This window comes from Nyctibius grandis, chromosome W (genome assembly GCF_013368605.1).
Source record: "Nyctibius grandis isolate bNycGra1 chromosome W, bNycGra1.pri, whole genome shotgun sequence".
Taxonomy (NCBI): domain Eukaryota; kingdom Metazoa; phylum Chordata; class Aves; order Nyctibiiformes; family Nyctibiidae; genus Nyctibius; species Nyctibius grandis.
In genome coordinates this window covers 20,612,184-20,636,375 of record NC_090694.1, presented here as the reverse complement: position 1 = coordinate 20,636,375, position 24,192 = coordinate 20,612,184, and the positions used below count along the sequence as shown (strand labels likewise).

General features: G+C 40.7%; 1 protein-coding gene across 4 annotated transcripts in view; it reads left to right on the top strand.

Annotated features, from left to right (window-relative positions):
- Positions 1-23,363, top strand: part of LOC137675691 (ceramide transfer protein-like) — a 134,661-nt gene extending 111,298 nt beyond the window's left edge. For 2 of the 4 annotated variants that reach the window (XM_068421867.1, XM_068421869.1), the window contains 9 exons: positions 3,068-3,160; positions 3,760-3,834; positions 13,823-13,918; positions 14,509-14,641; positions 14,758-14,828; positions 16,169-16,297; positions 17,082-17,211; positions 19,110-19,246; positions 20,428-23,363. In XM_068421867.1, coding sequence (XP_068277968.1) covers positions 3,068-3,160; positions 3,760-3,834; positions 13,823-13,918; positions 14,509-14,641; positions 14,758-14,828; positions 16,169-16,297; positions 17,082-17,211; positions 19,110-19,237 — 855 coding nt within the window. In that variant the 3' untranslated portion in view covers positions 19,238-19,246; positions 20,428-23,363. Of the gene's footprint in view, positions 1-3,067; positions 3,161-3,759; positions 3,835-13,822; positions 13,919-14,508; positions 14,642-14,757; positions 14,829-16,168; positions 16,298-17,081; positions 17,212-19,058; positions 19,247-20,427 lie in introns of all 4 variants that reach the window. The other 2 variants (XM_068421866.1, XM_068421868.1) reach the window with 2 other exon arrangements.
- The last annotated feature ends 829 nt before the right edge of the window (positions 23,364-24,192 follow it).

The following is a 24,192-nucleotide window of genomic DNA, read 5'->3' as shown; positions in this document are numbered from 1 at the left end:
AGGGCCTTCCTACCCTCCAGCAGAGCGACACTCCCACCCAGCTTGGTGTCATCTGCAAATTTACTGAGGGTGCACTCAATCCCTACGTCTAGATCATCTATAAAGATATTGAACAGCACCGGCCCCAGAACTGAGCCCTGGGGAACGCCGCTAGTGACCGGCCGCCAGTTGGACTTTGCCCCATTCACCACCACTTTCTGGGCTCGGCCATCCAGCCAGTTTTTAACCCATTTAAGAATCCACCCATCCAAGCCCCGGGCAGCTAGTTTGTCTAGGAGGATGCTGTGGGAGACAGTGTCAAATGCCTTACTGAAGTCTAGATAGACTACATCCACAGCCCTGCCCTCATCTACTAAGCGGGTCACTATGTCATAGAAGGAGATCAGGTTGGTCAAGCAGGACCTGCCTTTCATGAATCCATGTTGGCTGGCCCCGATGCCCCGATTGTCCTGCATGTGCTGTGTAATGGCACTCAGGATGATCTGTTCCATCACCTTGCCTGGCACCGAGGTCAGGCTGACAGGCCTATAGTTCCCTGGATCATCCTTCCGACCCTTCTTGTAGATGGGCGTTACATTTGCTAATTTCCAGTCAGCTGGAACTTCTCCAGTTAACCAGGACTGCCGGTAGATAATAGAGAGTGGTTTGGCAAGTTCATTTGCCAGTTCCTTCATTACTCTGGGGTGAATCCCATCCGGGCCCATAGCCTTGTGGGTGTCCAATTGGCACAGCAGGTCACTAACCATCTCCTCCTGGATTACGGGGGGTTCACACAGCCCCCCGTCCCTAACTTCAGGCTCTGGGGGCCGAGTCTCCTGAGGACAACCGGTCCTGACATTAAAGACCGAGGTAAAGAAGGCATTGAGCAGCTCTGCCTTTTCCTCATCCCCTGACACTGCACTACCCTCCTCATTCAGCAAGTGGTGGAGGCTCTCCTTGACCCTCCTTTTGCTGTTGATGTATTTGTAGAAGCTTTTTTTGTTATCTTTGACTGTAGCAGCCAAATCAAGCTCTAATTGAGCTTTGGCCCTTCTAATCTTCTCCCTACATGACCTGGCAACATCCCTATAGACCTCCCAAGTTACCCGACCCTTCTTCCAGAGCAAATAAATGAAGCATCGTCCTTGTTATTGTTCGGTTCCACTTGCAGAGCCTCATAGGTCTTATGCAAGGACACCTGGGAGGGTGGGGTAGTCACAGAGGAGACACGCCTGCTGTGCTGGGCAAGAACTTGTTGCTATTGCCCCTTGTCCCTTAAGTCACTGTGTTCAGCCAGGTGGAGAGAGCATAGGGAATCCTCTGTGTCGTGTGCCCTGTGGGGCCTGTCCCAGGGAAGGTAGGGTGCAATTCTGGGGTGCATCTCCTGAAACTCTAGATATTTTATACTGACTCTTATAAGTGGAATTCACTACTTAATATTTGTACATTTAAATATCTTTGCTTAACTCTAATTTTCAGAAAGCGACTTCAGAGCTTGCATAGAAAAGGATAGTATAATTGTTAAGCTAATTGAATGTCTCTGGTTTCTAATTCCTAAATAAGTGTATTAGTCCTGTATAAAACTTATCTTTATATGTAACTGATGCCCTGTGCAAGTAAGACTATCAAATACTGCAGGTATTTTTCAAAACCTAATTATTGCTCTGAAGTTTCTTTTGTCTGTACCAATATGTGAAATAGGAAAGACATAGTTCTGTTGGGTTTTGTTTTTATTAAAAAATTGTGTAGGCTCTTCTGTTTCTCTAACTCATTCCTTGAATACACTTCAGTGACAAGGATCAAAAAGGGTGTCCTGGTTTGGCCTAAACCAGGCCGATTTTCCTTTCAGTGATTTTTACTTTCAGCTAAGTCTCCTCTAAGTAACTGCACTTTCTGAAACTAACTGCATGTTTTTGCGGACAGTGTCTGCTTCCAGGACTGACAACGCTCGAAGTTTGTAGTTATCACTGAGGCACCGGTAGGGATGTTGTGCAGAAAGGCTCTTGCTGTACTTGTTCTTGAGAGAAACCAAGGTCACTGCTGAATTCCTCACTGCTTACGAGTGAAGAGCCGAAGGGGGGTCGCAGCTGCAGGGGGGAGCGGACAGGGCAGGTGACCCAAAATTGACCGACGAGGGTATTCCATCCCATACACGTCATTCTCGGTATAAAGCGGGGGGATCACGAGGGTCTCGCTCTCTTTCTGCTATGGCCGGTGTCCAAGGAGGACTCCGTCTGTTTTCCTGCTGCCCCCGATCCCGATCCGTGCATCCCTGAATCCAGCTCTCAACTGTCGCTAGGCCCAGCCTGGGCCTTCCCGGAGCCTGCCCTGCAGTGCCGGTGGTGACGTGGCTGACTTCAGGGGAGCTCGATCTTGGTTTTGTATATATATTTGTATATATTTGATTATTTCTATTATTGTTATTATACTTTTTTTTCATTATTATAGTTTATTAAAACTGTTTTAATTTTCCAGCCCAGAAGTCTCTCTCCCTTTTCCCTTTCCCTTTCCCTCTGGGGGGAGGGGGGGGGGATAACAGAGGGCATCTGCCGCAGGTTTAATCGCCAGCCCAGCTTTAAACCGTGACAAAGGGATAAGATGCATGTGATGAAATATATAGAATATGAGAACATATAGTAGTGTATAAAATGAGAGGTAATAACAAAGTGGTGCCTCCTTTGTCTTAAAAGTGTTTAGGCTTGTGAATATAGTGAATACAATGACTTGGTTAAGAATTATAAGACTTTATAGTGGATATATAGTACCTAACAGAGTTTATCTATGTTGAGGTCTCTTAGCAGAGAGTAAAAGTTTTGAGTGACTGTTGTAATACTACATGGATGCAACATCCTTAATGCTGCCAGTCTGTTTTGCTTAACCTGGAAATACACCTTGAAGTATAGATGAATGGGTAATTTGGTCTCCAGGCCCATTCACTTCCTGAGAACTCTAGCAGGATGACAACTTCATGTCTGTGATGGACAGCATTAGTTGTTGTAGCCACTATATAGATTGAGGATGCCTTACTCCGTTTCATAGTCTACCCAGTAGCAGCTGATTACCAATAATTAAACCTATTTTGTTGCAGACCCAAAGTGAAAAGGTCAGATTACACTGGCCAGCATCCTTAACTTCTGGAGATGCATATTCTGCTGTGGGGACTCATAGATTTGTTCAAAAGGTAAGATATTTCTCATTATCTCCTCTGAAGAATGGGCTGACTTATATTTCTATCTGATATTTTATATGGATAGGTAAGATTGACTTATTTTTATTTTATTATTTTTTTAGGTGTTTCTAGTATAACTTTCAATGGTTTACTCATTTTCAATTGAAGTAGCTGGAATTGGAGAAGGATTGTTTTCTGTCTTGGCTCAAAAAAATACTGATTTCAGTATCTATTTAAAATACTCTTGACTTGTATCAAGCTTGTCAGTGAGAGATGATATTAAAGGAAAAAAAAATCCCAACTTGCTAACCTCAGTGTTTTTAAGATACCTTCACCAAAATTAATTTAATTGATTAAAAAACAATCCAGTCTCTTGCATTAGGATCAGTTGACTTTTTTTAGTGTTACTGGAAATACTGTGCTCTTCTTAGGGCTACACTGGGAGCATAATGCATAATAGGTGCATGAAATCAGCATTCACTGCTGTGCTTGCTGCTTATGGTGCTTTTGTTTTCCTTTTCTTCATTATCTTGTGCTTGCAAGTTGATACTGAATGCTCTGTTGTGCCTTTGTTCTGATTACTTGGTTTTTTCTTTGTCCATCTCTGCTAGCCCTATAGTCGCTCTTCTTCCATGTCTTCCATTGATCTAGTCAGTGCCTCTGACGTTCACAGATTCAGCGCCCAGGTACTGTATTAATGTGTAGAGTGGGGGTTGCATATCTTTGCTGTATTTCATCCTCTTCTCTAGAACCTGTTTTTTTTGTTACATAAATCACTGCTTGCTTTAAACTAGTATGTTGAGACAAAAAAAAGTTCTCTATTCCTATACTAAATGGTTGTCTTTTTACATTCTGCTTGCATGTACATCACTTGTGCAGAGGCCCAAATCTTGTGAAACTGTTGGATTGATTTCAGTAGCGTTAATAAAAATGCCTACAACTTGAAAATTTTGCATTTCTGATTATAATAAAAGTAATAACACCTGTTTTGTGTGGGCTGGAGATGGTCTTTGCTTCAAATTGAATAGTTTTTCTTGCTTTTAAATCAAAAGTTTAATTTTGTCTTTAAAATTTGTTTGTCACTTGTAATGACATTAAGATACTAAATGTTAAGGTTCTCTATCATTTTTTACCTCTATAACTAGTTTATTACTGAAAGGTCATAAAGTATGTTGTTAAAAACGAGATTGTGGGTATGAGAATTTTTACTGAAGAGCTCCAATATATTCAATTATCCCTCAGAAAATGTCTGACATCCTGAATATGTGAGTGTAGTTGTAGTGACGTATTCCAGTAATGTACAAAATTGCTCTGAAGATCATAGTTTAGAGTTGAATTAGATAAGTGAGTTCATATGTTTGGTCTTCATTCTCAAAAAAAAATTGTTCAGAAATAGCATTCATGCCATTAGTTTCCTTCTGCTGTGGTCCATATATGACTGTGAATATGGGGCTTCTTCTGGGATCTGTTGTTTTGGAGTTTGTTTTTTTTGTTTGTTTTTTTTTTTTTTAATTATTAACTAACACTGCAAACAGCCTGCTTTTTCAAATAGAAGGAATGGATTTTCTTTTGATTAACAGAGTCTGGAACCATACTATCTGCAGACCTTAGCACCAGCTTTGTGAGCAGAACCCTAACACTTAAGGACTTGCTTATTGAACTGAAATCCCAACACTTGCCTTGACCTATTGTAGTCAGTTAATTTCTGGAATTTGAACTTATTTCAAGGGGAAAAAGTATGTAGGTCATATTGCATAACACTGATAGGCTCATCTACTGGTACTCCAGTAGTCACGTTAGTAATTCAAGTTTGGTTTTGTTTGGGAGGAGAGAGGAAATCAATAGAAAGCAAGTTTGATTCCAAAGATAGAACTGGTTGTCTATCAGGCTATGGGTACATGGCCAGTTCAATGTAAGGGAAAATCATAGTCACTAAAATATGCGAACCTTCTCATTTTCATCTCTTATGCCTATGATAACATTTGTGGATCCATATGGTAAACCTGAGTATCAGAGCACTAGTGTGGCTGAAATCCTAACCATTTAAAAACAAATCCGAGTTTGACCAGGTCCTTATCACAATAATGCAAATTGATATTAAAGATCAGGGTCAAATGGACTGGATTATGGGGTCAAGGTGTTGCTCTTTTCAGCAGCTGCAGGGATTACACTACGTAGAAGCTACTACCCAGTGTCTTAGGATGTGGTTTCAAGTTAACTGACTCACTGCAGAAAGGATGATCTTGCTAACTATAAGAAACCTACTCCCCTCTGCCCCCTCCTTCCCCCATATTTTCCCTAGAAAAACTTTTTGCCAGATCAGTAAGCCTGTCCACCTGCTCTGGAGCTTCATTGCTAGTGAACAAGCAGGTGAAAGGCAACTGAGAGCATGAAGAGAAAAGCAGCACACCTTTTGGTGACAACCTGCTGTGGACCTTATTAATAGGAAATTGGCCTCTGTCCACAGGCTGAGGATTTGGCTTTTGGAAAGGCAAGCTAATATACTGATTCTGAATAAATGGGACTTGTTTCTAGATTTCATTCATACCAAGAGAATTTTGGTATTAGTAAAAGTTCAAGTAGAAACTTGCAGCTTTCTTTTTAAGATTGAGAAGTATAAACATGTATTCTGACGGGAGCTGGTCCTTCAGTATGCCTTCAGAAAGGCATTGATTCATCTCTGCCAGTTGAGTGGGAGGTTGTGGGCTTAAAATGCTGCAGATGTTTTGCAGATCACTTTCTCCTCTTTTAAAGGGCTATAAGATTTTTAAATAGATTGAGCTGTTCTGAGGGCCTTTTAAGTGAACTGCCTACTTAATGTTCAAGCCAAGGCTGCATGGGATAGAGGTTGCAAGTATTTTTGCAGACCATTCCTGTAGTCTGCCAGGAACCCAGAGGTAATAGTGTGGCCTCCCCAGTGGGAAAGAAGCTGTGAATCTTAACTCTGTGCCTAATGCAGTACCTGAAATATAGAATCACAGAATTAACCAGGTTGGAAGAGACCTCAGGGATCATCGAGTCCAACTGTTGCCCTGACACCACCCTGTCAACTAGACCATGGCACTAAGTGCCATGTCCAGTCTTTTCTTAAACACATCCAGAGATGGTGACTCCACCACCTCCCTGGGCAGCCCATTCCAATGTCTAATAACCCTTTCTGAAAAGAAATTCTTCCTGATGTCCAACCTGAACCTCCCCTGGCGAAGCTTGAGGCTGTGTCCTCTTGTCCTATCGCTAGTTGCCCGGGAGAAGAGGCCGACTCCCACTCCACTACAACCTCCCTTCAGGTAGTTGTAGACTGCAATAAGGTCACCTCTGAGCCTCCTCTTCTCCAGGCTAAACAACCCCAGCTCCCTCAGCCGTTCCTCATAGGACAGACCCTCCAGACCCTTCACCAGCTTGGTCGCCCTCCTCTGGACTCACTCCAACACCTTCCGAGTAGAGAGGGACGATCACTTCCCTAGACCGGCTGGCTACACTATTCCTAATAGAGGCCAGGATGCCATTGGCCTTCTTGGCCACCTGGGCACACTGTTGGCTCATGTTTAGCCGGCTGTCGATCAGCACCCCCAGGTCTCTTTCCGCCGGGCCGCTTTCTAACCACTCTTCCCCCAGCCTGTAGCGCTGCATGGGGTTGTTGTGGCCGAAGTGTAAGACCCGGCACTTGTTCTTGTTGAACCTCATGCCGTTGGTCTCGGCCCATCTGTCTAACCTGTCCAGATCCCTCTGTAGGGCCTTCCTACCCTCCAGCAGATCGACACTCCCACCCAGCTTGGTGTCATCTGCAAATTTGCTGAGGGTGCACTCAATCCCTACGTCTAGATCATCTATAAAGATGTTGAACAGCACCGGCCCCAGAACTGAGCCCTGGGGAACACCACTAGTGACCGGCCGCCAGTTGGACTTTGCCCCATTCACCACCACTCTCTGGGCTCGGCCATCCAGCCAGTTTTTAACCCATTTAAGAATCCACCCATCCAAGCCCCGGGCAGCTAGTTTGTCTAGGAGGATGCTGTGGGAGACAGTGTCAAATGCCTTACTGAAGTCTAGATAGACTACATCCACAGCCCTGCCCTCATCTTCTAAGCGGGTCACTATGTCATAGAAGGAGACCAGGTTGGTCAAGCAGGACCTGCCTTTCATGAATCCATGTTGGCTGGCCCCGATGCCCCGATTGTCCTGCATGTGCCGTGTAATGGCACTCAGGATGATCTGTTCCATCACCTTGCCTGGCACCGAGGTCAGGCTGACAGGCCTATAGTTCCCTGGATCATCCTTCCGACCCTTCTTGTAGATGGGCGTTACATTTGCTAATTTCCAGTCAGCTGGAACTTCTCCAGTTAACCAGGACTGCCAGTAAATAATGGAGAGTGGTTTGGCAAGTTCATTTGCCAGTTCCTTCATTACTCTGGGGTGAATCCCATCCGGGCCCATAGCCTTGTGGGTGTCCAATTGGCACAGCAGGTCACTAACCGTCTCCTCCTGGATTACGGGGGGTTCACACAGCCCCCCGTCCCTAACTTCAGGCTCTGGGGGCCGAGTCTCCTGAGGACAACCGGTCCTGACATTAAAGACCGAGGCAAAGAAGGCATTGAGCACCTCTGCCTTTTCCTCATCCCCTGACACTACACTACCCTCCTCATTCAGCAAGTGGTGGAGGCTCTCCTTGACCCTCCTTTTGCTGTTGATGTATTTGTAGAAGCTTTTCTTGTTGTCTTTGACCATAGCAGCCAAATCAAGCTCTAATTGAGCTTTGGCCCTTCTAATCTTCTCTCTACACCACCTGGCCACGTCCCTATAGACCTCCCAAGTTACCCGACCCTTCTTCCAGAGCAAATAGGTTCTCTTTTTTTCCTTAAGTTCTAGCCTAAGTTCTCTGTTTAACCAGGCTGGTCTTTTTCCCCGACGGCTTGTCTTCCTACACACCAGGACAGCCTACTCCTGAATATTTAGCAATTCCCTTTTGAAGCATGTCCAGCCTTCCTGGACTCCTTTGCCCTTCAGGACCAACTCCCAAGGGACTCGGTCCACCAGCCTCTTAAACAGGCTAAAGTCTGCCCGGCAGAAATCTAAGGCAGAAGTTCTGCTCTTGCCCCTCCTTACTTCCCCCACTATCGAAAACTCTAACATTTCATGGTCACATGGTGGCCCAAGACGGCCAGCGACCCTCACATCTCCCACTAGTCCTTCTCTGTTCACAAACAACAGGTCAAGCAGGGCCCCTCCTCTAGTGGGCTCATTTACCACTTGCATGAGGAAGTTGTCCTCCACACATTCAAGGAACCTCCTAGATTGCTTCCTCTCTGCCATGTTGTATTTCCAGCAGACATCCGGCAAGTTGAGGTCGCCCATGAGTACAAGGGCCAGCAACCGGGCGGCTTCCGACAGCCGCTTGTAAAACGCCTCGTCCACCTGCTCATCCTGGTTGGGTGGTCTATAACAGACTCCCACCGTAATGTCCACCCTGCCGACCTTCCCCCTGATCTTCACCCATAAACATTCAACCTTGTCATCCTCACCATCTTCCTCAATTTCGACACAGTCTAAGCACTCCCTAACATACAGCGCTACCCCACCGCCTCTCCTGCTTCGCCTGTCCCTCTTAAAGAGCTTATAGCCATCCATAGCAGCACTCCAGTCATGAGAGTCATCCCACCACGTTTCTGTGATGGCAACCACATCATAACCTTCCTGCTGTACAGTGGCTTCTAGCTCTTCCTGTTTGTTGCCCATACTGCGTGCATTGGTGTAAATGCACTTCAGCTGGGCTAGCGGCCTTGCCCCCAATGCAGGCCTGTCGCCCCTAGGTTCATTTGTGGTTGCCCTGGTCTTATCCCTCTCCCCCATCAAACCTAGTTTAAAGACCTCTTAACCAGCCCTGCCAACTTCTGGGCCATAACCCTTTTCCCCTTCTGATTCAGCTGTTCCCCATCCGGCATAAGCAGGCCCGGTGCCATGAAAGCTGCCCCATGGTCAAAGAACCCAAAATCCCACCTACGGCACCAGTCTCAGCCACATATTAATCTGTTGTACTTTCATAGCCTTTTCCCTATTTTCACCTAACACCGAAGGAATTGAGGAGAATACAGCCTGTGCACCTACCCCCTTCACCAAACGCCCCAGGGCCCTGAAGTCCCTTTTGATTACCCTGGGACTTTTCTCTTCAATCTCATCCCTACCCACCTGGAATACTAATAATGGGTAGTAGTCAGAGGGCCTCACCAGTTCAGGAATCCTCCTGGCAACATCCCTTACCCGAGCCCCAGGGAGGCAGCAGACTTCCCTGTGAGTCGGGTCTGGCCTGCATATGGGACCCTCTGTTCCCCTTAGCAGGGAGTCGTCTATAACAATTACTTTTCTTTTCTGCTTTTTGGATCTGGTTGCAACCCTCCTACTTGGTTGCTTCTGTTTACGTAGCCCCTTAGAAGGTCTTTCACCTTGATTCGTGTCTTCCTGACACTCAGGAAGACGCTCAGGCTCCAGCACCTCATACCTATTTTTCAGGGGGACGTGGGGATAAGTGCAGGCTGACAGACAGCGACCAGCAGGTAGATCACAGTTTGGACAGGTAGTATGCACAAGGCAGTTGTAGGCACTGCAATTACTTGGTCAAGTAGAAGTAATATATTGTTAGCGAAAAACAGCATTCACTCTCCTCTGAAAGCTGCAATGATGATACCTGTCCTTCTCCAAACCTAAGGGGAAGCTGTCTGAAAGATGTTGTATTAGCAGGAATGAAACTTTATCAGGAGAGAGAGGGAGAACCAAACTAAAAATGCCTTTCAGGTTTTCAGAGGAAGTCAAGGGACTAAACGCTGAACAATTCCAAAGACTTTAAACTGTTTAGATTGCACTCCTGTGGATGCCTCATTCTCTTCTTTCTTTGCTATTCCCCTCCTCCCTTTTCATTTAGCATAAAGCAAAAAGCAGCAAAATCCAAACCAAATATATAAAAGCCAGCTTTGTCCTTAATAGGTTAGGAGCTAGCGGAGAAGAGAGATAGGGACCTGAAGGTGTTGCAGGTAAAGGTTGGGAGCATGGCGAGGATCCCTTTCTGAAAGAAGTGTGACCTAGCTATTAAATTGAATATTTAAATAGCCCACATTCTTACCTGTCTTGGATTGTACTGTCATTGTGTCACTGGAAAAAAATTATTAGAAGAATATTTTGTAGGAAACCTGTTAGTAAGTGGCAGGAAATGATGGCCTGTCTAAAAGCAGAAACACAGATCTTGCAGGTGTTTATAGCTAATTATAACTAAGAAAAAAATCAAAGAAAACCCCCAAAACTGGACTGATAACTTGTGTTTCTGTAGAGAAGTCTATAGTTAAAATAAGATAAAGTAGAATTTCTACTGAAAGGATTTTATTTTTATGTTGTACTTGGAGATTTTGACTTGATTCAATTACTTTTTTTTTCCTGGTCTTAAGTGTATTGCCCAAAGAGTATGCTGTAGAAACAAAATTACTGCTTTAAATTAAAAATAAATAACATCTTTCAGTTCTATATCATATCAGAAAAAGGTCATTAAGTATTCTTTAGTTTTGCTTTATACTTGTACTACTTGCTCAGTTATGTTTTATAGGTTATGAAGTCTAGTGTGTATATAAAATATTTTTGTAACTTGTGCAAAAAACACTTATAGGTTCAGGCTATTAATCTGGTGATTGTACACTTCTTAGACTAATCTGTATGTTGGTCAATTGACCAACCTTTGCTTGCAGTGCTTTTCATTTATAAAAAAGGTATTTCTAGTAATTCAGGAAAATAGTGTCAATTACATGGACTTATTTGCTGTGATGAGTTTTAGTAGTCACCTACCTTTTAGGTGGAAAAAGTTATTAAATTGTTTCCAGCACTTGTAAACATTACACAGCAATGGATACTTTATATTTTTGTCTCTATTTTTATTTGGGGGAGAGTGGGATTTGGAAATTTGGGGGGATGGACACAAAAGAAACATAGAATAAGACTGTAGATTTAAAATAAAAATCCATTTCCTGTCCCACCACCCATTTTCATGCACATTATTTGGAACAAAAAAAAAAACGGTATTCACATAGCTTGATAAAAATGTATCAAATATTTGGCATTTAAGAAAGGCACGCAACTGTCTAGCTAAGTAATTTCTAAACAAGTATTTTACAATAGTGGAGTCTCTGCATCATCGTAATTTCTTGGAATGTAAGTGTTTCTGTTCTGTTTTTCTAGCTGGCAACTGTGCAAAGATGCCAATGAAACAGTATAGGCATGCTTTGCTCGTGACTGTTTCATTCACTGCTGTTTCAATATGACTTTTCATATGCATTCACTTTTGTAGAGCTTGTCTGTCTCTCTTCCCCCATCCTTTGTTCAGCTTTTTAAATACTCTTCAGTGAATATTGGCATTCAAGTCTTACAATTCATTGTAATTCTATTTGGAGATACCTGAAGTACTTTCCTACATGCTGAAATAAAACTGTCATCATAGAATCACAGAATGGTTTGGGTTGGAAGGGACCTTAAAGATCATCTAGTTCCAACCACCCTGCCATGGGCAGGGACACCTTCCATTAGACCAGGTTGCTCAAAGACCCATCCAACCTGGCCTTAAACACTGCTAGGGAGGGGGTATCCACAACTTCTCTGGGTAATCTGTTCCAGTGTCTCACCACCCTCACAGTAAAGAATTTCTTCCTAATATCTAATCTAAATCTACCCTCTTTCAGTTTAAAACCATGACCCCTCGTCCTATCACTACATGCTCTTGTAAAAAGCCCCTCTCTCGCTTTCCTGTAGGCCCCCTTTAGGTACTGGAAGGCTGCTAGAAGGTCTCCCCGGAGCCTTCTCTTCTCCAGGCTGAACAGCCCCAACTCTCTCAGCCTGTCTTCATAGGAGAGGTGCTCCAGCCTTCTGATCATCTTCGTGTCCCTCCTCTGGACTCGCTCCAACAGCTCCATGTCCTTCTTATGTTGGGGGCCCCAGAGCTGAATGCAGTACTCCAGGTGGGGTCTCATGAGAGCGGAGTAGAGGGGCAGAATCACCTCCCTCAACCTGCTGGCCATGCTTCTTTTGATGCAGCCCAGGAAATGGTTGGCCTTCTGGGCTGCAAGCGCACATTGCTGGCTCATGTTGAGCTTCTCGTCAAACATCACCCTCAAGTCCTTCTCCTCAGGGCTGCTCTCAATCCATTCTCCGCCCAGCCTGTATTTGTGCTTGGGATTGCCCTGACCCACATGCAGGACCTTGCACTTGGCCTTGTTGAACTACATGTGGTTCGCACAGGCCCAGCTCTCAAGCCTGTCAAGGTCCCTCTGCATGGCATCCCTTCCTTCCAGCCTGTCGACCACACCACACAGCTTGGTGTTGTCGGCAAACTTGCTGAGGGCGCGCTCAATCCCACTGTCCATGTCGCCGACAAAGATGTTAGCGCTGGTCCCAATACCAACCCCTGAGGAACACCACTCGTCACTGGTGTCCACTTGGTCATTGAGCCATTGACCACAACTCTTTGAGTGTGATCATCCAGCCAATTCCTTATCCACCGAGTGGTCCATCCATCAAGTCCATGTCTCTCCAATTTAGAGACAAGGATGTCATGCCAGGACAGTGTCAAATGCTTTGCACAAGTCCAGGTAGATGACATCAGTCGCTCTTCCCCTATCCACCAATGCTGTAACCGTGTCAGAGAAGGCCACCAAATTTGTCAGGCACGATTTACCCTTAGTGAAGCCATGTTGGCTGTCACCAATCACCTCCTTGAATCACCTCCTTGACTTGTGCACCTTCAGGTTCCTTAGATGGTCTCGAACCTGATCTTCTCCTACAGTGGGCAGTTCTTCATTCTTCCAGTCCCTGCCTTTGCCTTCTGCGACTTGGGTGGTGTGGCTTGAGCACTTGCCGGTGAAGACTGAGGCAAAAAAGTCATTGAGTACCTCAGCCTTCTCCGTATCCTGGGTAACCAGGTCTCCCTTTTCCTTCCGGAGAGGGCCCACATTTTCCCTAGTCTTCCTTTTATTGCTGACATACCTATAGAAGCTTTTCTTGTTGTCCTTGACATCCCTGGCCAGCTTTAATTCTATCAGGGCTTTAGCTTTCCTAACTTGGTCCCTGGCTGCTCGGACAATTTCTCTGTATTCCTCCCAGGCTACCTGCCCTTGCTTCCATACTCTGTAGGCTTCCTTCTTGTGACTGAGTTTGTCCAGGAGCTCCTTGTTCATCCATGCAGGCCTCCTGGCATTTTTGCCTGCCTTCCTCTTTGTTGGGATGCATTGCTCCTGAGCCTTGAGGATGTGGTCCTTAAATACTAACCAGCTTTCTTAGGCCCCTCTCCCCTCCAGGGCTTCATCCCATGGTACTCTCCCAAGCAGGTCCCTGAGGAGGTCAAAGTCTGCTCTCCTGAAGTCCAAGGTGGTCTTAGGTAGAAATGGTGAGTTTTGACAGTTTAGAGGTGCAAAGGAAGGATACGGAAGTACCCATGAAGAATGAAGTTGGAAGTTGAATCAAGATTTTGGCTTTTGTTTCTGAAGGCCAGAAGTATCTGCTTGTTCTTAACCTGTGATAGAAGGCTCTGTTGTCCAAGTTCAGCTCCTGCACATGATTTGAAGTATTGACTTGTGGCTTCCAGTACTGTACAGTCCCCTGCCCAAGAAGATGGAAGGAACAGTTTAAAAATGTGTATTTTTTCCTTTAAAGGTAGAAGAGATGGTACAAAACCATATGGCATATTCCTTGCAAGATGTAGGAGGAGATGCCAATTGGCAGCTAGTGGTAGAAGAAGGAGAAATGAAGGTAAGCATTTGTTTTTTTGCTTGATTGATATAAGATGATATGCTGTGAAGACAGATATTTTTCTTCTCTTTGAATACTGTCACTCAGCAAGTTATGCTATTAAAACTTCTCTCTGAGAATAGCATTGTTTAAGTTAGGACTGGAGTCCACAAGAGCTGCAGCTTCTAATATCTTTCTTTATGCAAAATCTTATGCAACTCTTGCAATAGCTTTCTCTTTTCAGATTCCTTTCTCATTTTCTTCTACTTAAAACTTGGTATCAAAATGGTGTGTAAATTAAATGTATGAAAATGTATATGGTAGCAAGTTGCTGTTGGCTACTCCACTGTGCTTGTGTGCATTCTTGTGCATAAATAAGGTAGCTTAATCATTTTTGGAGTAGAGATTCTCAAAATACTGGTATTTTAATGTGAAGTGCCATGTAAGAATGTCTGCATTGGTAGTTACCAGAGAACACTGACATGGCAAATTATTCATGTGTTAGTCTTCTAGGTAAGTTTTTATCAAAACTGCTGAAACTTTAAACAATTAAAACATGAACAGTTTTGACAATTTCTGTTCTGCATTTCTTTCTTCATATTTGGCCATAGGTGTACAGAAGAGAGGTGGAAGAGAATGGAATAGTTTTAGATCCTTTGAAAGCAACACATGCTGTTAAAGGGGTAACAGGGCACGAAGTTTGCCACTACTTCTGGAATGTCGATGTTCGTAATGACTGGGAAAGTAAGGAATCAGTTCTTAAGCTTTGCATGTTTATCAGCAAGCATATTGTTTATAACATTGACCTAATATCTGTGCTTGTTTACCGATGGATTTTTTTTTTTTTTCCCCTCTTTTAGCAACAATTGAAAATTTCCATGTTGTGGAAAATTTAGCTGATAATGCAATCATCATTTACCAGATGCATAAGGTAATAACACTTCACCTGTATACGCACCTTAGTGAGACAGTCTGGGGCATACGTGTTCTAATCTATTCTGAAATACTTTAACATCTTAACGACTTAAAATACTGTTCAAAACAACAGTTCAGAACAAGTTCTCTATTAAACTGCAACTTTGTCAATTTTTCAAACTTAGCTTGTTAGCATAATTGGTTGTGTATGCGTCTGATAGAGTTTGTAATAACAAATGAGGACTGTTTTTAATCTCTAAGTATATCACTGCCAGAAAGGCAAGAGTCATCTAAAGCAAACTGAAGCAATAAATTGACACTGACTACAAGGAAGAAACCCATACCACCGTATCATATGTTTTGTTGCAATAATGCAAGCTATTGTTGACCACGATTAGTTGACATACGCATTTGCATTATGAGGTGATATAATTGCTGCTACAACATTTGTTCTTTTAACGTCATTATGGTTTTTCACCCCAACCAGTTCTGATGTAGCTTTACTAAAATGTTAATTTGACTTATAACCCAATAACTGTAACCTAACAGATTCAAAAAAATCAGGAATGAAGCGTACAAATTTCATCTTTAATCTTGCATGATTCCAAGTATTAGTATACTCAAATATTAAAACCAATCTATTTTTTTTACAATTTTACTAGTAATGTGGTTACCTTAAAACTACTGTAACAGCAGACTCCGATTTTTGAACAAGGCAGTTGTGTGAACTGTATAGTGTTGTGGTAAAAGCTAGACTTTTTCCCCTGTTGAGTGTCAGGAAAATGGCTTCTGTATAGTTTTATTTTATCAGACACTTTGCTTCTGAAACTTTCTCTTGGATAATACCAGTTTACCATATCTGTCTTGCTAAAGTAGTAGCTTCTTGAAATAATATTTGTTATAAATATTTCTTCCTCTCTTTTTCTCTCTCTCCATATTTATGGAGACATAAATAACTGTAGATGCATCTATTTATACTTAACCACTAGTTCAGTTTGTAGCTTACAAGTATTAACTAAAATGTAAACCTGAGGTTGAGAGAACAGGAAGGAAGTGCCTCTTCCTGGTTATCTATTGAAAAAGTCATTGCAGCTTGGCTCCCTGCCTTTCAAAGGCCTTAAACTTTTGCCTTAATTTTTTTTAAATGAAGTGTAGCCATATAACCTGATACACATCTGTACAACACCTATGTTCTGTTTCAGTTTTGAAAACTGCATGAAATTACTAACTTGAAGAAACTTTTTTACTTAAATGACTGACCTGTTTTGCCTTGTTTGTTTTTTTTCCTTTATCTAAGGATAGTAAGTACTTAATTTGCAAAACTGGAAAAGCTTATGTTCAGGTGTTTCTCTGCAGAGGGTGTGGCCGGCTTCTCAAAGGGATGTGCTGTATTTGTCTGCCATCAGAAAGATACCAGCATTCAGTGAAAATGATCCTGAAACATGGATTGTGTGCAATTTCTCTGTGGAACATGACAGTGCTCCTGTAAGTGTTATTTTCATTCTATCAAGTTCTGCTTTTAAGATACCATTTTACCATTATGTGGTGATGGTCTTGCAATACTAGTGTAAGGGGGAGGGGTATGCAAAAATACAGTTTGTTTAAACCAGATGATACAATGACCTGATTAAGGCATTCTGAGACAAAACCTTTCTTACCTTATCACAACAGTTGGCAGATCTAAGTTGTTACAGAAAAATGGAAGCAAAATTTCTGGAGATGTGAAAACATTTTAAAGAATTGAGGTTACTTTGTATGGAATCAAAACAATAACTCCTTCAGTATTGTCAGACATGGGAATAGGCTTGTATAACTGTAGATATGGAATCTGTTAAACCTCCAGCTTACACAGTTCTGCCTTGGTTCTGTCAGATAGTAGCAATGATTGTTTTCTTTGGAGTATTTCTGTGCTGATTCCTATGCCATTGCCTGCTTACAAGGGAAAAGTTACTGATATTTGTAAATTCTGATGCATTATTCTTTAGATGTTTCCTTACTTGTCACAATAATTGAAATAATTCACTGTATTAAGCAAACAGAAACCTGAGATTCAGGCATTTCAGTTTAACCCTTTCCCTATTCACCATGTACTTTTCATTTCATTCACATTCATGTTACATCCATGTAGAGCTAGAATGCAAACTCCCTGAAACACAACTTTTGGAGTGTCTTAGACTTTATGCTAAACTAAGATGTTAGCAGTCAAGTATGCCGAAATAAACTTTGTTTGAAGCTTACAAGTGTAGTGTTTTGTTTTTTTTTTTGGCAGCTGAACAATCGCTGTGTCCGTGCCAAAATAAATATTGCTATGATTTGTCAGACGTTAGTAAGCCCACCAGAGGGGAAGAAGGAAATAAGCAGGGACAATATCCTATGCAAGATTACATATGTAGCTAATGGTAAGTCTAAAATTTTTCAGTAGGACATTCATGATATATGCTAATTCTGGGGAGCTGAATACTGGGGAAAAAAAGGTTGATGCAGTTTTCTGTTAAATTTATATATAGGATCACACTTGTGGTCTTCATGGTCAAAAAGACTCGAATTAATGTGCTACATCAATCAGTTAATGGGATCTTTCGTTGTGTGGCATTCTGGGAGGAATAAATGAAAGTAATGTGTAGCTCAGTCCTAAGTATAGAACCTTGGGGTGGAGAGGGGTGAGCAGAAGAAATGTCTGCAACTGGGATGACTTGGCATAAGCTATTAGTTTCAGTAATGGCCTGGTTTTTTATTCATGTATTGCTGTCATTTTTTTTCCCCAGTTCATCTTGTTAGGCTGAAAAGCTGCCGATAGTAAAGATACAGTTCTTACCCTCAGTATTAAGAAGGGACAAATAAATTTTGTATGAGGATGTTTGCAAGCTGTATAATCTAGTCTACATATTTTTAAATTTTTTTTAACTGATAGAATCTTTGGTATTGACTGCAAAGTTGGCAAAGCCAAACTGTATTGTTACTGTACCCAGTATTTAGCAGTGTATTACAGTATTGGAACCACATACCTATTACAGAATCACAGAATCACAGAATCAACCAGGTTGGAAGAGACCTCAGGGATCATCGAGTCCAACCGTTGCCCTGACACCACCATATCAACTAGACCATGGCACTAAGTGCCATGTCCAATCTTTTCTTAAACGCATCCAGAGATGGTGACTCCACCACCTCCCTGGGCAGCCCATTCCAATGTCTAATAACCCTTTCTGAAAAGAAATTCTTCCTAATGTCCAACCTGAACCTCCCCTGGTGAAGCTTGAGGCTGTGTCCTCTTGTCCTATCGCTAGTTGCCCAGGAGAAGAGGCCGACTCCCACTTCACTGCAACCTCCCTTCAGGTAGTTGTAGACGGCAATAAGGTCACCTCTGAGCCTCCTCTTCTCCAGGCTAAACAACCCCAGCTCCCTCAGCCGTTCCTCGTAGGTCAGACCCTCCAACACCTCGACATCTTTCTTGAAGTGCGGGGCCCAGAAGTGGACACAGTGTTCAAGGTGCGGCCTCACCAGTGCCGAGTACCGAGGGACTGGTGATTAGCTTCTCTCCTGCAGCTACAAAACACTTTGAGTATCTCACCTGCTTATTATTTTTGACCACCTATTACATGGCTTACTAAAGAATCAAAGTCTGAAAAATGGGTTCAGTAAATCTTTGCCATATAGGAGTGATGCAGCTTGTATTAAATCCTGTACAGATAATACTATATGATGTTAAACTCTGGGGTAAGCTGCTTTGTTTCCTGTTTAGAAGTTTCCCAATTATTTAAAAAATACATTTTCATTGACAAATTCTGAACTGTGATTATGTGGGAAGTGGCAACTTTTTCAGCAAAGTACTTGACCTGTAAATTGAAGCATATTTTAGAATGAATTCAAATTTTGTTTGAAGTGCTTTAAAAATAACTTGTAAGACATTGGCTATGTAGCAATTCTGCAGGCAAATGCAGCAGTTATTGAAAAGTTAAGACTGACTTCTATTTTCTTTGAAATAAGAAGTAACTTGAGTCTCTCTTTTTTTTTTTGTTTCTTGGAAGTACTTAAAGAATTTCATATTTCATTTGGGCATTCCCCAAAGACAGCACATCATGTTTAATGTTTTCTAAATAGTGACATCATAGAACTGGACTGAATTAGAGTATTAAGACTAGAAAGTGCTGCAATACAAGCTGTAAAGGAGTAAATTCTGCTGATTATTCTTTCCTGTTACTTCAGAAAGAGTTGCAGGAATACAAACTTAAATTTTCTTTTCTAGCTTTTAGCAGATTTGCTGTATTTCAGTGTCTGGCTTCCTGTCTACTTCTAGTGAACCCAGGAGGATGGGCACCAGCATCAGTGTTACGGGCAGTGGCAAAACGAGAATATCCAAAATTCTTAAAGCGTTTTACATCATACGTGCAAGAGAAAACAGCAGGAAAGCCTATTTTATTCTAGTATTAGCAGGTATACATTCATTTTTTTATTCTTGATTCACTGTTGTAAATATTTAAGGCCAAACAGAAGTATGCAATCTAGAAATGCCTTATAATTAGCATGAATTCAGTGCTTAGTTTTAATATAGGTATGCAATATACTTTTCAAAACATTCATGTAATTTGTGTGTATTATTAGCATGAAAAATAAGGGCTGCACAAGTTATCAAGCATTAGTTTTTGTAGACTTTTACTAGTTTGTCTTGCAAGTTTTTGCATGCGTGTTTAATTTATGTAGAAGTATAAAAGGATTAAGTATTTTTTTTCTCAGCTATCACAGGCATTTTACACTTGTTCTGAAAATACATACTGAAGTTTCTCTAGAGCTTTGTGAGATTTTGATATCTTAAATTCTAGTTATAATTGCATATCTGATAGAATATTATGAAGGTCAGAGTATTCTTTTATATTGACAGAATAGTTTAGATCTAGGATTTTTATTAATGGAACTTTTCTGACAAGTCAGTGTCAATTACTGGAGTATTTAAAAGACTATGACTTAAATTTTTAGTCTTTCTGATGAGCCTAAGAAAGAAAAGGGATTTACAGATGCTTTCTGAAGTTAATGGATGTATTTTAATGGTATAGACCATTGGGCTAATCTAAAATTATTTTAATGCTTTAAACGATGATGTGACATTAGAAAATAATTTCTCGATCACTTTTGGGGATGTCTGAATCTGTCAGATGTAAGCCTTTCTGCTAAGTAAGGCTTTGCTTAATTTTTGTTAGTGTAGACTCTTACCGTATACTTCATTATGTATAACTGTAGTGTCAAACCACCGAATTCCAGCTGCAAAGTAACATTTGGTAGCTTGACTATTAGAGCATGATCTGAAAATGAGTTTTTATCACTTTTCTATGCATGACATAGGCTACCTCTATTTTTAGGTTCTATTTATTATGTTAGACTTCAAAAGTCTTAGTAATTTGATCCTTCTGTAACAGGTAGCCCTGTAATGATTCACATTTTTAATTGTATATTGTTAGAGAACTAGTGTAGGTGAACCATTTAAAACATGGCTGTCATGAGCCAACAGTTCAAATGTGATAATAGCAGTTCTGATACTATTTAAGGAGTTTAACAAGTTCTTGTTTTCCTATTAGTGTTCAAACTTTTCATCACTGTATTTTGTCTTTGCTTACCTGCAGTGATCAGAACAAGACTGAGTGAGCATTCCATGTTGAAGTGACCGTGCATAGAGCACTCCATGCTGGAACGAAGGATCCTACAGTCTTTTTATGGCCAAAGTTCTAGGCTTTGTATACTGAAGTAAAGAAGTGTTGCGACACCATGAGGCTGAATATTTAACACTAGCGCTCTTCTAAATTTTCTTGCGGAATCAGTGTGTAATTATAAATAGATGTATTGATAGCGTGTATATGGCTATTTTATTTGCTTGCTTTAGAAGAGGAAGAACGTGTACAACTTTGAATCACCGACGTGGGTTACTGCTTTAATTTTAAACAACTTGCAGAATTTCACTGTCAACATTCCTAAGATACTCATGCAGTTTTTGCGTACGTCTAAAAAGCACAAAAGACAAATGCACATGGAGCATACTGTATGTGCTTTATATGCACAAAAATCTATGTGGTATTTTGGGGGGGAGGGAGTTCAGTAAAGCCTAGGTGACTTATTGGCAGGTTTTGTTTTGTTTTGCTTTGTATAATCATAGTTCATTGCTGCTTGTTTCTATAATGAATCATCTTGTTACATAAAATGTCAGTTAATAATTGAGGGCTGTCAATATCCTTATGACTTTGCCTTTTCTATTGTCTTACTCTTATGAAGATCTTTGGCTCTGAAGGAGTAAGAGTGTAAAAAGCTTTACTTTTTTCCAGATATCTTTATATTTCTATTGTATTTTTTAGTTATATAATATGTGCTACAGAATTTTTGTTCTTAAACATGATCCAGAAATTTCTAGGAAGATTCTGTATGAGAGGGCAAGAGACTGCCTGAAAGCTAGAAGTCATCTGTCCATGGTATATGTGGACTGCTTTCTTGCATGATATCTGGGGCTTTCCTGAAGCTGTGAGAAGGTACACTATGATATTTATTTCAGTAATTTGGACTACATAGGACAACATTCCCAGCCTAGAATGAGGATGAGTACATTATTTTCAGATCCTGCACATGTTTTCCTCATCTTAATAAAGCCATGCTATGAGGTTCATGTAGAAAATGAGTTGCACTGATACTTGCCTCTTGATCAAAAACCCATCAGAGCTATAAGGATGTGTAGTTCTTATTGGAAAGTTCCCTCTAGTTGCTGTGAGAATTTACATGTCAGATATTTGCCTGCCTTTGATTCCCAAGATGCTCATTAAGAGAGGACTTTGGCAGACTGGTACTGACTTTGAGGTCTTTTATCCATGTCCTGTAGTTGGAAACTCTTCAGAGACTGCTGGGTGTTTCACTGACATGTATCTCAAGAAAAAAGTTTCAGAGAGAGATATATATTTTTTTTTTCCAAAAGAAAGCTGAAAGTCTTATTTGATATAGTATGGTATGTGCCTGAAAATAAATAAAAGATAGTAACTTAATGAAGATTTGGTGAATGATTAAACATGATCTGCAGAGTGTTGAAAAAACTACTTTATCTGTTCATCTTCTCTATAGAGATGAAATCATACATAACACGATGCACACAGATTTCATACTCCATAACTCTTCCCTTTTTATTTGCCTTTTTCTAATGGTGTGCATGGAATATGCCTTATTACAGTTATTCCATTAATTTGAATATGTAGAAAAGTGCCTATATGTTAATACTAGTAAGGCAAATAAGATGAGAATTTGTACATGTTTACTATATCACTGGTGAACATTTTGTATAGTGATGTTAAAAAAAAAAAAAAAAACACTTAAATGTACCTTCATCATTTTGCAATCAATCAAGCAATGGTTCATTCCACCATAGCCACTGATGGGAATGTAAAAAAAAATGTCCAAAATGTAAAGAGTTTAACTCCTTATTTGCCATTTCTTGTAATTGTTGAACACAGGCAAGTAACTGTTTATTAATTTAATTGGATGGCTTTATTTTACAAAGGTATGGAAAGTTTACAAAGCAGTATATAAATCTTATCTCAGTAGTTGCATTTGCACTAAATGTGATGTACTTTTGCAATTTATTCTGTAAATAAAATTAAACTACAGATACTATTTGTAAAGAATATTTTACTTTTAGATAAAGGCACTGGTACTTCACTACAGCTAGCCCTGCCCAGAGTTGTAAGAGGCTTCTTAAAGAATACGAAAGGAGTTGCAAGATTGAGAAATAGGTATTAATTGACCTCTTTAAAAACAAATGAAAAAAGGCAGCTCTCTGTTGGCCTCTCAGATTGTCCATGTGCAAGTAGCCATTAGGTCTTTTCTTCCAGAAAAGATCTTCCTTTTATGGTTTCATAAAATTTCCCTGTCTCTTCAGCCCACCCCTCTTTCCAGTTACTGCCACATATCTGTGCGCTCTGAGTTCTCTTCTTTCTGTTAATGGATCTGTAGTATTTATACAGCTGTGGTCCTTGCAGAAGCAGTCCATGACTCTAGAATGGCTGTATTTATAAGCTGAACCAATTTGAAGGGCTGAGAACACAGCTATCTTCTCCATCAGATATCGTTCTTTGAATCTGTGTCCATTTGGAGAATTTGGATGTTGCTGAACTACATCTGAAGGAAATGACTTGGTAGAACTTGTACTGGGAATGAGGATGAGAGATAGTCATTGTTATCCTCTCAGAGAACCTGAACATCTTATTTTGACAAATTTATCTGTGAAAAATGTGATGCACTTTGGAAAAAAAAATTACCTTTTACTTAATTGGGCTGAGCTAGCTTATCTGAAGTTGTGCAGATTCTCTTTAAACTAATCAGATTGTCCACCTGTATTTTTGTCAAGCTGTAAAGATAACTCTGTATTTGAATTGCCACTGTTCATCTACAAACTCAAAACATGAATCATGGTTTTGAGTACCTTGAGTGTGTAGAGTGAAACTGTTTGTTCTATGATAGCTTTATGATCCTAATTATAAGTTTTTAAAAATTAAAAGAAGTTGGCTCTTCCATGTTACAATCACAAATTTTAAACCAGTATTTAAAAGTGAAAAGTATTAAAAATTATGAAGAAAAATCCTGGTTTGTAGTTATTTTTAACTTTCAGTGCTTTGGAGAAACTTATTTAAAACATTTTACCTTTTAACCAACTTTTAGATCGCATATAAAGTTATATACAATACTATAACATATGGAAAACATTTAACAGGAAAGCAGTTTGCTTCTATTACTGAGGTTATGGAGATGAAAACTTGAATGCCACATTAGTTTATATATCAAAAAGCTCATTTTGTGCTAGCATATCAGAGGCATGTTAAAAGATGTTCCTGTACAGTATAGTCTTAATATAGAGCACTTCCAAAGTTGTATTTAAGCTTTTGTTTCCATTTGTACAGAATTAACAACATTATGAAAATTTCCATGGGAAGAATGGAGATCCAGGACGGAGGAGTGCCAGGAGATAAACTTTTTTTTTCTAAAGTATGAAGAATTTTGAAGAACTGAGATGAGCTCCTGCAGAGCAAGCTTTCTTAACAGCAGGAATAGCTGGTGCCTAATGGATCAATAACAATCATACCTTTATTTGTTATGCAGAGATTTCTACTTTTTATATAGTAATTAATAAAATTGTAGAAACCTTACAAGTATGCAAGACTGAAGGAACAACCTGAAATTATAGAAGGCATTATGTGCACAAAAAGAAAACTTATCTTAAGCTCAGCTGCATCAGGCCTCAGGTAAATATAATGCAACAAATGCAGAGTCCTTAGGCAAAGCCCTGCCCTTGAAGAATGCAGCTATTTTAGCTGGCAAAAAGAAATCCTCCCAAAATAAAATAAAAGTAATACAGTCACATT